General features: G+C 41.3%; 1 protein-coding gene across 2 annotated transcripts; it reads right to left on the minus strand.

Annotated features, from left to right (window-relative positions):
- Positions 1-302: 302 nt before the first annotated feature.
- Positions 303-13,856, minus strand: TSNAXIP1 (translin associated factor X interacting protein 1). 2 transcript variants are annotated; one of them, XM_042438009.1, is made up of 17 exons: positions 13,748-13,856; positions 13,091-13,123; positions 12,628-12,733; positions 11,510-11,607; positions 10,686-10,815; positions 9,781-9,874; positions 9,040-9,236; positions 8,190-8,325; positions 7,510-7,679; positions 6,438-6,597; positions 6,046-6,176; positions 5,537-5,665; positions 4,421-4,582; positions 3,260-3,369; positions 2,822-2,939; positions 1,897-2,003; positions 303-564 (listed from the first exon to the last, which is right to left on the minus strand). In XM_042438009.1, the coding sequence occupies exons 1-17, from the start codon at positions 13,774-13,776 to the stop codon at positions 303-305; spliced, it is 2,172 nt and encodes a 723-aa protein (XP_042293943.1). In that variant the 5' UTR covers positions 13,777-13,856. The 2 variants fall into 2 exon arrangements, with proteins under 2 accessions (XP_042293943.1, XP_042293942.1); XM_042438008.1 differs by lacking the exons at positions 11,510-11,607; positions 12,628-12,733; positions 13,091-13,123; positions 13,748-13,856 and having other exon boundaries at positions 10,543-10,810.
- Between the last annotated feature and the right edge of the window lie 12 nt (positions 13,857-13,868).

A 13,868-nucleotide genomic window follows, 5' to 3' on the forward strand; every position in this document is an offset into this window, starting at 1 on the left:
CTAAATACTGTATTTTGTGCACAGTTCTGGGATCAATTTAGATGTAAGGGTGGTTCTGAAACTTAAAATACAAATAAAATATATATTTTAAAAATGATATAGCTGTAACATTTCATTATCCAGTAGGATAAAGCAGCAATTCACTAAGGTTTCAATTGGGGTTATATACCAGACTCAGTAAGTGGGGAAGAAAAAAAGTCATTTCACTTTGTGTGAACAACCTTTAGTCTTGTGAAACTCATCCATTCACCCTCTACCTTAATAAATCTGATATGCTACCAGAGAAAGAGGATATGAGCTATTCAGGTATTGGTGGAGCCCTCCAATTCTTCTGCTGGGGTAGTTGAAAGCAAATTCTTTGGATCTCCTGAAATAGCCCCTTGGCATCTAATATCTCCACCCATAAGCCTCTGCATCAGTAGATCTATCGGCATGGTGACAGAAGAATCCAGTTGCTCCTTTGGAAGTTGGAATGCCCAACAGATGTAAGACTCAAGCATTTGCTCAGTCAGACCATGGTCAATTGCACAGAAAGCTGCCCTTAGGTCATCTGGCCTCACTTCCCTGTATGCAAGAAGGGCGAAACAATCAATGAGAAGTCTTCTGTTCAACTGTACAAAGAATCAAAAGTGCCATGCCTATTTCTGATTAGTTTATAAGCTCAGAAAAATAAAAGGTAAGGGTTTCCCCTTTGACTAGTTTGTCTGGTCATGTCTTACAGTAGAGGGCAGTGCTCATCTCCGTTACTAAGCTGAGGAAGCCAGTGTTGTCAAAGACGTCTCCAGTCATATCATTAGCATGACTGCACTGCATGCTGTCACCTTCCCACCAAAGTGGTATCTATCTGCTTTTACTTTTATAGAAGAATAAGTCTTGCTAATTTATCTTTGATGGTATATCTTCTCATCTGAATCTACCATTCATAGGGATGAGCAGTCACATATACAGTGGAAATCACTTACAGATGGGTTTGGACTTCAAATTCCTAGCAGCTTTAGTAGGCATAAGACAGCAAGGAATCCTGGGAGTTGCCATGCCGTCTCTGCACAAGCAGGAATTCCCACCTCTAACTTAAAATATCCCATTGTAAGGAGTTCCACTACTGCTCTGCTTTCCAAATTGTTCTTTAACTTGGCCTAACTACATGAGGATGAAAACGTGTGCTTTGACAGAGAGATATCAGGAACTGGTTCCAGGCCAGAGGCATATAGCTATATGTAGATTGAATCTTGCTTATCCGAAATCTAATATATTTCAAAAACCAAAACTTTTTTCATGGGTGGCAATAACACTTTGCCTTCTGATGGTTCAATGTACACAAACTTTGTTTCATGCACAAAATTATAAAAAATATTGTATAAAATTGCCTTCAGGCTATGTGGATAAGCTTATATGAAACATAAATGAATTTTGTATTTAGACTTGGGCACCATCTGCAAGATACCTCATGTATATATGCAAATGCAAATACCCCAAAAGCTCTGAAATCCAAAACAGTTTGGATAAAGTAGACTCAACTAGTACTTCTCAGACATGCAAGGACTATAAGTATCAGGTAGGATTGTTATACTATGTGAGCATAAACCACACTGGTCTTCTCTCTGCCTGTACTTGCCTCACATCTATTTAGTGCCTCCAAACACCCCCTCACCAGTTATTAAATGGCTGCAGGTATACATGCTGGCACTAAAGCTGCCTAACATCTGTGTGTGTGTAGAATACATACTTCCTTGCTTAACAATCTTAAAAGCCTATATGCTTAAATAAGCCCAGTTGGCACTAGCAGTGTATGTTTGGCCATTGGACCTTTTTGAAGGTAATGGGACATGAAAGTAGGTTCAATTTAGTCAAGATCTAACCTTAGGAAACTGAACCTTTCAGAGCTTTGATACTCACAACAAGGTTCCTAATTCAGTACGTAGCTCCCGTAGATAAGTTTGCTTCTCATTCACATATTGGTTTCTGATCTTTGTAACCAGGAGTTCTGATTTCCCCTCTTCATCCTGCAAAACCACAAAAGCCTTTTAAGACTGCTTGTTGGTTCCTTTGAGTTCCTTTTATGGGGAAGAGCAAGGGCAGAAATTCAGATAGCCTAGGAATGCTACCAAATAGAGGACTCTTAGCATTACCAGTGAAAAGATAGGGTGCAGATATTTTGCTTCAACAAATCTGTAGAGAGAACAAAAAATGCAGGCAGCAAATGAAACCACAGGAGATTTACAGAAGGGCAATATCATTATCTGGGTGACCGCCCTGGTTGAGTCTATCCATCTGGCACGTGGTTTGTCTCTCTCATTACTGGCTTCTACCATTTCTAGCATCATTGCTTCTTTCAATGATTCATGCCTTCTCATGATGTGTCCAAAGTACAACAGCCTCAATTTTATCATCTTAATTTCCAGGAAGATTTCAGGCTTTATCTGTTCAAGGAGCCATCTGTTTGTCTTTCTGGCTGTCCACTGGTATCCTCAACACTTTTCTCTAGCACCACATCTCAGATGAGTAGATTCTCTTTTTGTCAGTTTTCTTCACTCATTATGTATATGGTGATGGGGAATACAATGGCTTGGACAATTCTAACTTTAGTGCTCAGTTGTATATCTTTACTGTTTAGGATCTTGTCTAGTTCTTTCATAGCTGTCTTTCCCATTTCTAGTCATCTTCTGATTTTCATCTTAAGATATTGTAAAGCGCCTTGAGCAGCGACTGCTTAAAAAGGCTGGATATATTTTAATGCAAGTGTTCTCAAAGCCATGTGTTGACAATGTTCTCACTACCATACTCCCTCCCCATTTGTTATTCTATGCCACAAGTAACTAACCTCTAGGAACAGATGCTTGTACATAATAGCGTCGATCTCTGGCTTGTAGCCTGCTGCGTCAAGTAATTCCTGAACCTCCTCTTCAGTTTTTAAAGGGAAAGCTGCCTTCAGGGCAAGGCTGTAGGAAGAGAAGAGAAGAGAAAGCACCTTAGCTGTGCCATTTTAAAAACATTGCATAGATCAGCTGTTCCAAAAAAAGGCAACTATGTGTAACTAAACTCACACAGAACCACACACTACACTTTTGTGCTAGACATCCGGTCTCCCTTTTTTGCTTTCCAAGATACTCTGAAAGTAACGAATAAAAAGCCACACAAGCACACAATTCAAAACAGCTGCACTTAAATTTGTTAAAATCACTATTGCACAGTTCTGCTTATTTGCTCCATTTTTCTGCACATCAGTACAAATTAACACTTCCCTACTTCAAGCGCTTACATAAATTGTTCAGCTGTTAGCTGGCCAGTATTTGCAGTGTCAGCATCAGTCAGTTCCTTTAACAGCGTACTAATTTCACGGACATGGCTGTGGTATACTCCTTCATCCAGCTGCAAAAGTGATAGTGGCAGGGTTAGGTTAAAGCACACAAGTGCCTGTGGCTCTCCCACTGTTTTTGGCCTACAGCTCTCAGCACATACAACCAACACAGTGAATGGTGAGAGATGATGGGTTTTGCAGTCCACAAATGTCTGGAAGATCACTGTGGCCCATACTTTAGTTCAAACATCATACATGAAATATCCTAGTTTAATACATAAGAAATTGAGATCCTCAGCAAAGATGCCCTTTGGTCTCACAGTGTGTTTGTTCAGTTCAAGTACAGTATTGTGTTTGAGCTAGTGACAGTACATATTCTTCTGACTCCCACAAATAAAAAGGAAAGCAGCTGCAATATTAGCAACTGGGGTCCAGCACAAAGTGTTAAAAGACAGCCTTGTACTAAGACAATTCCAGCCTGTTTGTTTAAAACAATTACTAGCCAGAATAAGGGAGGTGGATCGAAGGTTGAATTTTCATTTTGGGCACGGGGAAGGGAATTTGCCTTGGACAGCATTTTATGTCAAGGGCACTGGCTTGTTCACATGCCTGAGGCTCCTAATGGTTACCAGGCTAGGACTTAATACAAGGTTATATTAAAAGGGCCTTTCAATGTTAAATTCACCCCAACATGCCCCTGCAGAGGAACGGGCCAGAAAAATACTCTTGACAACATTTTGTAATACCCATTATCCTTATAACAGTTTCTTCCTGACTCCCTTCCCACAACCTAGGGAGGCTGGCAAAGCTTTAACACATTTGATCTAAAACAATAGTAAAAAATAGCCAAGAAATAATGGAAAATGAACTCTTGTCAAGCAGAACAGTCCATGAGGCAGCTTTCCAAATGCTTTGGATTACAACTCCCACCACCAGGATGTGGAAACTGAGGGGATGATGTCCAAAACATCCCAAAGATGCTAGTTGGTGGAAACTTCAGAAGCATGTCCCATGTGTTCCAACACTTGCCTCAGTGTCTCCTTGCAGAAAATGGCCCAATTTCCTGAGCTACATATTGTGCACGCCTAAAAAATACCCAATATGAGAAGGTAAACGGCTCACAGTTCCCATCAGAATGTTATAAAACGTGGTCATCGTTTCATTGGATCGGTAAAGCTTGATGACTTCATAGATGCTGTACGTCCAGTCAAAAGCAAGGATATCGCCATACTTTTTCTGGAAGTAGTTGAGAAAGAACTCTGCAAGGTTGGATTGCTTTCCTTTCTGTAAAAAAGACCATGGTTTCAGGGCAATACTCAGCTGCTATGAGTAAAGGCAAAACTAGATGTTATTCTTTTTCTTATTCTTGTTTAAGAATAACCCAGGGCCAACCAGTTATGGAAGAGAGGATTTTCAGTGGGATTGCTGTACACTAGAAGGGTGGGTTTAACACTTTGTTCCCCGATTATAATCCTAAATAATACCCCTCCAGCTCCAGTCCACAAAAGGTCTCAAGGGGAAAAAACCCTCCCACTGGTAACAATGGGTGCTTTTTCTATCTGCTAATCCTAGTGCAAGAGGTTAAACCTCACATGCTCATACCTTCTAACCATCCTGATTTATTAGGGACAGTCCTGACTAATCCTCTTGCCATCTTATTTTTTTAAATCCATTTGTAAAATGTCCAAGCTTCTCTCTTCTACCACCTTCCCTCTTTCTCCTCAGCTTATTTCAATTGCTGCACACTAATAATGTTCAAAATTTAAAGATAGTTTGAACTCAGTTAACTCAGCAAGAGAGAGGACAGGGCAAAATTCCCAGAAGGCTCAGGCAAAAGCAAACTGCTGCACCATCTCCTAGCTTGTGTTTTTCCTCCTTAATAACTTTTGCCATCTTGGCCACAAGTGTCACAGTTCTCAACTGTGAAATGTTGGAGGATATTTGTGCCACATCCCCTGTGACAACTGATACCCTGCTCTCCCATGCCTGTTTTTGCTGTCAAAAAAATTTATTCCTTAAGGTCCTCCAAGGGTATGGTGGCATTTTTGTCAGCTTCATAAAACCATGGAGTTGAGAGTGCCCCAAAGTCATCTAGTCCAGTCGCCCACCAATGCAAGAATTAGACAGGGTGCATTGTGTGGCAGCTGTGAATAATGGTGACTCTGGATGTATTGTGTGACTCTATTGCGGATGCTGCTTTTGATATATCCATATTAGAAATTAGCAAAACCAAGATACCTGTTGATCAGATGCATTTTTCTCTCGCCATATTTCCCTTAGAATGGCCACGACGTCCTTTTTGGTCATTTTCTTGTTTTTAACTTGACCCTCACACCTCAGGAACACTGGGACCCTCTCATTTTTCCCCTAAGTAGAGAAAGAATATCAGATTCTGGAAAAATATTGAAATACCAGTCCTATAGCAGGAGTCAGGACACAAGCTAGAGCTTGGGTGAGTCACACACTCTTAGCCCAGAAAACCTCATTATATGTTCGCCTTAGGGTCACCATAAGTTGGAAGAAGATTTACAAAAGGCCTGCTTCTAGTGTCGATGAAAACTGCTACAGCTGGTTTGTTCATATGGAGCAACATATCATACTGCATTTGCGGACTCTCCCTGAAGGCATGGCTATGGGACCGGTATGATTTGTACCTATAGTTCCACTAAACATTTGAATGCAGCTCTTAAGAATAAAAAACAATAAATGAACTTTCCCCTGAATTCAACAACCATTGTTAGGCATACCATTCCCACAAAGGTTTCTTTTTCTCTCAGAAGTCCTGTGCCAAGATCTTCCAAAAGTACATCTACTAGCTGGTCACTAGTTTTGCCTTCTGACAAAATGCTCCAGCGCTCAGGCCCACCAGCAATCACATCTACAGGAACAGAAAGATGCAAAGCTGTCACAACATACTGAATAACAAGAAGAAGCTCTTTATGAAAAGAACAGTTAGCATGGCTTTCATTACACATGTGTTCTTCATGACTGAGTGTTCTCCCTTAATTATCTCAAATCATACTGCTTCTACTGGATGGCCACCTATCGGGGATGCTTTGAATGTGATTTCCTGCATGGCAGGGGGTTGGACTGGATGGCCCTTGCGGTCTCTTCCAACTCTATGGTTCTGAGTGTATACCTGCACATTTGTCCCACTGGGGCCGAGGTGTGGAGGAACGCTGGACATTGATTAGGTCATTATAGAACTGGTCTCGCTCCTCAGAAACTTGCTTGTGTACATCTAGCATCGTATCATATTCATTTCGGAGATCATCAAAGTCTGTCTGAAGAATTTCCATCTGAAAAGAAAAGACAAGAGAGCAAAGTAAGCACAAGGGATGGGAGTACGAGAGCATATCCCATACAGGGTCATCCCAGGACCTATTTCTTCACGAGGAAAAGGAAGCTGACTAGACTGGCACTTGAACTTCAGCATTACTAATAACAAAGGGTTCTCTATGGCAGTTAATAGCAGGGTGTGTGACACACACTGCTTGGCCCTCCAAGAAAGAGGAATGACTGAGGAACTTGGTGCCCTGCCACTGCAGTTCCCTGGCCTCTGCCACTTGAAGCACTTCCTTCACTCTGCCTCATGATAGTACTGACCCTGACCCAACATGCGTCTGTGATCCCCATAATTCTTGGGGGGGATGTGGGGAGATTTGCAATTGGAACATTCAGATCTCTTGTTAGAAACACTGACTTGTAAAAGCTGGAAGGATCTTGAGAGAGTATAATGATGCTGAAGCTGGTCATTAATTCCTTGTTCAGTTCCTTATTTGCACAAAAGTTTGAAACAGGTCAGTCGGTAAACTGAATAAGGACTGAAAATTCATGTGCCCCAAACAAGTTTTTGACTATTCCTTATCAGATACTTTGTGATCCAGGCACTCCCCTCTTCAAGGTATTTTTTCTCAATTAAAACTGACCATTCTGTGCAACGCTCATTGATGTGTGACAACTCCTGGTGGCAATTTGCAAAGAAGAAACTAGAGCTACGGACCCCACAACGATGCAGGAGTGGACAAATTGAAACCCATGGGCAGCATGTGACTCCTAGGGCATCTCAGAGACTTTCTTTAGCTCCAAAAAGCCCTCCATAGCTTCTCTATGAGATGGAGAAAGGAAGAGACACCCACTCTAGATCTCCTCCACCAACAAACAACCTGCCAGCCCAGGAAGCATCAGAAGGGCACAGTGCACTCAAGTACCTTCTCATGCAAGTTGATGTACTTTTGTTCCTGCAATTCAAACTCTCTCCTGGGCACAACATCTCCATAGTTTGCTCTCATGGTGTTCAGATCCACTTGGGCTTTGGTGAGGTCCTGCCGTGCCATCTTTAATGCAAGTGTTAGCTTAACCGTGTCCTCACCTTTCTCTTCTTTAAGAGAAAATGGTTTCAACTTTAGTCACACCCAAATTCACCAATGTAACCGTGGCTTAACTCATGGTTCTCTAGTGGGATAAGATTCTTCACCAGAATGGGAAATGGGAATGTTCCCTGACTGTTCTTACATAGGCTATCTCACTCAGGCAAATTACGATAAAGTTTCTTCACTACCTTGTGAGCTTTGGGGCTGGAGTAGATTGGATTTATATACATATGTGGTGGGAATTCTCATTCATTCAAGGAACAGAAAAATAGAATAACATGGATAGAGATACAATTAAGGAAAGAAAATTGTTTAACTCTTTATTTAGGAAAATTAGGATTGGATAACAATTAAACAAAACATAACAAAAAATTTTAAGCTGCCCATGCGGTGATTGCTTTTAGATGGAAAAATTAAGGTGTGCGCCTGACAGTAGTTTGGAGAAGCTATTTTCTGGACTATAACTCCCAAATCCATCAGCCAGCATGGCCTTAATTGGAAAAAAACATCTATTTTACCTTGCACCTTGGTGAGCTTAATTTCTTCCTTCAGACGGCACATTTCATTGAGATCTAAGAGCAGCAGTTTGCGGGCATCACACTCATTAAGATACCGGAGATATTCTTCTGCCACTGCCTTTCGCATTTTAGCCACCTGTGCCACGTAAGAAAGAAGATGCCAGAGATCACTGCATGTGACAGCCTCATATTGCCAGTGGCTGCAACATTTGTGGTGAAAGCAAGCACAGTAACTGTACTGAATCCCCAAAGCAAGTGCCTTTTGATAGGCCCCAGAAACTGAAAAAGGGGTGACAGTTTCTGAAATAATTTATGATATCATGCCATTTACTGCATAAAAATGGGGGCAGGTTATAGACTGCCGAAAAGCGGTGGTCTGGCTCCGCCGCCGCTTGCAGCGTCCGGGAGATGCAGCCTTTAAACGGCGTGACTCCCGGACGCTGCAGAGAAGGAGCGCAGAAATCGCGCTCCTTCTTGGGCCCCGGAAGAGGCGCTGCAAGTGCCAAAGGGCGCACTGGCGGCGTCACTTCTGGTGCGCCACGTGCGGGTGCAGAGCATCCGTTACGTCAATATGGTGGCCCCCCATGTGGAAGGGGCGCTGCCATATTGTACGTATTCCATACGTACTAGGGTTAGGGGGGTGCGGAAGCACCGCCCCTTCTTAACCCTAATACGTATGGAATATGTATTTTTTGGCGGTGTGTAACCCGCCTGAGTTTTCACTTTGAGATTGTGGAAGAACTGTGTCCTTGCATCATCTCAGAAAAAGACAATTGCATTAGCAAGGGTTTAAAATTAGGTTCTAGGGGACCAGCTATATAAGAACTGGATAGGCAGAGCCACATGTTACCTGCAACTCTAAAGAGCATTTCTCCTCCTTCATGTTGTCAATAAGTTCCAGCAAGTAGAGTCTCTCCTTCTTCAGGTTTGTTATTTCAATTTTCTCTTGCTTCTGAATAGCCAGGATTTGTCGGGTACATTGATCAGAAGCTGTGACCAGAATACCGTTCACAGCTTCCAGGGAGCGGAGCTTTTCCTGAAGATGTGCTACAAGCGATAAAAGGAAAGTTTTCATGTTATTAAAGACTTATGAATGTGGTCTTACAAAGTGTCAAAATGCATGTTGCTCTTTCAAAATCCTTTGTTTTTGGGCACAGTTGCTTTGCTGCATTTGCCTAGGGACACACTGTTAGCCCTATAAAACCCTATCATAAATCTGAAAGGCACACACCAAATAATAATAATAATAATAATAATAATAATAATTATTATTATTATTATTATTATTATTTACATCCCCCCTAGAATTAGTACACAAAGTGGCTTACAAGTTAAAAGAACAATACAATTAAAAACATACAACAGTGAGAGTTTAAAGGAGGAATGAGGACTCTTTGGCCTTCCATTTCTTTTAAGCTACAACTCTCACAATCTCTTCCCACTCCTCTTGCTACTTGGACTTCTCAGAGTTTAAATCCAAAAGATCACTTAATAATTTTTACCAATGAACACTGCTTGGCATTTGTGGATTAGCTATGCAAATTTGCTCATTCAGAATTACTGTTATATTGAGTATGGCAGCATTTCTTACCTATAGTCAGGTCATACTCATTCTTGATGGAAGCCAACAAAGGCTTGTATGTTTTGAACTCTTCCATGAAGAATTCAAACACTTCTCTATGAGGCTGGAGTGGAGGAAGAGTAAAATAAGAGAGAATAAATTCAGTATCGCCCCACTCTGTTGTATGCTTGAGGCTTGACTATTAACACTATTGTTAGCACTGTCACAGCAATGGAATATAGTCCATCTCTCATCACACAGAAAAGATGTATATCAAGTTATGCTGGGCTATTTCAGATTGATTTAAAGAAGCATGAGTTCTTGCAGTATAGCTCCTTGCATTTTGCTTGGTGACATTACTTCTGCATCTACTCACTCTATTCTTTTGGGGACTGTCCATTGTGATTTTTTGGAGCAGCGCTAGGGCTCTTCCAATCAAACCATTTTATTTATATCCCACCTTTCCCCAAAAAGTGGGACTCAAGGTGACTTAACGGAATAAAAAAGAGAGACATGTGAAACCACATATGGCTAAAAATATGCAAAACGTAAAGTATAAAATAATATTAGGCTGTCTATAGAATTAAATTAATATAAAACATTAATTTAAAAGCATGGCTTAAAATATATCTTAAAACAGTACTGTACAAGACTAAGAAGAGAATGTCATTTCAGTGATGACAGTGTACTATAAACCTAAAAAGAGAGACAAGGAGAAGAAGGGGTTTTGATTCCAAAATGTCTAAGAATTAAAAAGAAACCCTCTCAAGGGTATGAAAAAAAATGGATTACCAGATTATTTGCACAAGATTTGAAGAAGCTTTTCATTCATAGTGTTAGTATGATGCAACACAACTCCACACCACTGTGGGAGAGTCACACATTCCTCATCGCGAATGTATAGTCACAAGTATCTGTTTTAGAGGTGCTCAGACCTGGAGCCTCAGTTCCTGCACTTTTCCTTTAGTAAGGTCCAGAGTTTGGAGCTCTTTCTGTAAATAGGATTCCAGTTCTTCAAGGTAGCGTGGCTTTGCAACAGACCCAGAAATAGGACCTTTGCTGGTGCTGAAAGACAGGCGATTGAATAATATGCTACTTCTTTCACAGTTTGATAACATTTTTAAGCATCTCCACCAAGAAATCAAAGTTTCAAGCAGGAGAATTTAGCAGTGAGCTGGTCAGCAAGCTCTGAACCATAGGTACACAATAGGAAAGGTTGTTTAATATCCATTCCCCTCTTCCTGTGGGGCTTTCCCGTCAAACGTGTTAAGCTAAAATTCCCATAACTCTAACCAATGTGGTCCTTGCAGAAATGAAAAACAGATCACTACTTTCTGTCCTCTGGAGCAGAAGATGAATCTTGGTCAACACGACACAAAAAGAGGAAACATCAATTGTGGCAAGTGGGGACAGGGATAACTCAGTGATAGAATATATTGTATGCTGTGTTCCATGAAGACCCCAGCCTCAGTCTCAGCATCTCTAGCTAGAAGGCTCAGATAAGCAGACAAAAGAAAATGCTTTCTCTGCTTGAGAATCTGCTGCCAGAGTAGACAGCATTGTCCAGATGTCCAAAGAAAGTTTGTTGTTATTATTTGACATCTAGTCAGCTTTGACTTATGGCAACCTTATGAACGAAAGACCTTGAATAGCTCTGGTCACCAACTGCCCAGATGGATTGACTCAGGAAGGAAGGAAACCTCAACCCTGAGCTTGCAAGACTTTAACAGTGTTATTAAAACCTCTTTCCCACACATACCGTTGCCATTCAGGAAGAGTACAAGGTTTTTGGTTCTGGAGGATCATTTGCCCTGGGGCATAGGCAGGCCATGATGACAACTGGCTGCTAGAATTAACCTAAGAAATTAAAAAGAAAAATGATAACCCCTTTTGCTATTGTTTTTAGCAATAGCTAAAACCCCCTAGAAAAGTACCTGTAACCACATAACCTAAGAGAAGAGCTCCTTTCTGCACCCCAAACAAGCCTGGGAGTCTTGAAAACATTAGGGAAAGGGATTGACCCCTTTTTTCTCTCCCCTCCCTCCCTTTCCTCCTGTATCAGGGTTGAGCACATCACTTTGAACATACTCTGTCTGATTCTGAAAGCTCAGCAGGGTTAGGCCTGGTTAGTACTTGGACGGCAGACAATAGGTGGGTAAGCGGCACTTAAGCTTAAATTTGCAAAAGACCTGCTCCTAGTGCAGATGGCAATTGCTAGAACTGGTTTGCTGCCTTTGAGATAATGTGTTTCTCCCTGAATTTGGGAAAATAAACTCTTGGAAAATATCAAACTGACACGTACACACACACACACACACAGAAGATCACAAACATTGAGATTAATCATTGTTCCCTCTGGGTTTTGGACTCCCCCGTGACATGGCTATAAAGCTCCCATTTCAATATGTCAGAACACCACTGATCTCTCTCCTCCTTTCTTCCTTAGGTGCAGTTTTATCTGCAGTTCTTTTTTTTAACCACTGTTTTAATTTGTTGTTGGTAGCCACCTTGGGCATTCTGGTATTGGGGTGGAAAACATAAATATTTAAAATAAAGCTATGAGGCACACCATCATAATCATGGTGTGTGAACAACCAAGGAAGCAATTGCAGGGGGTGGGGAGACAGCATAGTGTACTGGTTTGACTCTTCATTCACCTACAACTGTAGGAGTCCAGGTTTTGAATCCCCACTAAGCCACAGAAGCCCATTGGGTGACATCTTTAAAATGCATGCTCACAATTAAAACAACCCCAAAAGGCACCCTTTTGCTTAGACCTTCAACTACAGAGGCTACCCAAATCACAGGAGGATACTAAGATCAGATGGACCTGCTTCTGGTCCCAAGGCACCTCTTTGCTGGCACTGTTCCACTCACCAAAGCTTTTGGTTTCTTCTGAAATGATGTCTTTTGAGATGATGTGTGCAAGGGGGCAAAGCTTAGCTGGCTTTCTGTATTCTGGAAGGATTGCTGGAATGCGACCCTGAATAAGGGCAACAAGGAGAAATAAATGGTGATGCTACTGAGAAGATTTGCAACAGGAGGGTTCACATCACTGCAACACACAGCCAGTGGCCCTTGCAACCCATCTTGCAGCAGCCTATGAGTCCGGAAGCCACACTCCAATCCTAAGGACTGGAGCACAGCTTTGGCGCAACTTCTGGCCTCTTAAGATGCGTGCGTCATTTAAACAGCATACCTCCAAAGTGAGCCGAAGCAGCTTCATTTTGGTTTGTCTGTTTGAGCCCAAAGTCTCTTGCTTTCGTTTTAATCACTGATTATTAGTCACCCTCAATTGTTATGAGGAAGAATAGGGTATGCATAGAATAAAAAATACTACCTTTTGTCAGATTCCTGATAGTTTATTCCGGTCCTAAAATAAAAAGGGGGAAGAAACACTGTGTGACCACAAGACATTGCTGAACTCCACAACTGCATCCAATTTTAGTCCCTGCTACATTATAGTGTAGCAATGACATGTTTGTCTAATGTTGTGTTGTTGTTGTTTTTAATGGGTATATTTGTTTGAACATTGTAGATATGCAATTCTTTTTGTATTGTGTTTTTAAATCTTTAATAAATAAAACTTTTAAAAATAGATATAGACATATAAACTGAAACTAACTGAATTCCTTATATAGTCACCACCTGTCTAGTTCCTTTGATTCCAATATTGTCTGATTAACAAATTGTAATCCACTTCGATAGCCTTGATAAGTATTATTATTATTATATAACTAATATAATTTACATTTGCATGTAAATTTGCAAACACAGCAAAGGCAAAACTATAAAAGGTTGAATTCTTTGCACTCTCACATTATTATGTATTGATCTCTCTACAAAATACATCATTTTATTCCTAAGACATATTATCCTTCTGAAGAAACCTGGCAAGAAAACCCACCCTGGGCCCCCCCCACAACAAGGTCCAACTCCCAGAATTCCATAGCCAGACTGGGTTATTTCTCCAGGGTGGAGGACTTGGAGGACTCACCCTGAGAAAATGGAGGCGTGGCTCTCCATGGCCAGGAAGCCAAAGGAAGAGAAGCAGAGCCTGCAGAGAATGTTTACATCTGGTCGCCATAGCAACCAGCTCCACTCTTGCGAGGCCTGTG

Source organism: Sceloporus undulatus, chromosome 8, assembly GCF_019175285.1.
Source record: "Sceloporus undulatus isolate JIND9_A2432 ecotype Alabama chromosome 8, SceUnd_v1.1, whole genome shotgun sequence".
NCBI lineage: Eukaryota > Metazoa > Chordata > Lepidosauria > Squamata > Phrynosomatidae > Sceloporus > Sceloporus undulatus.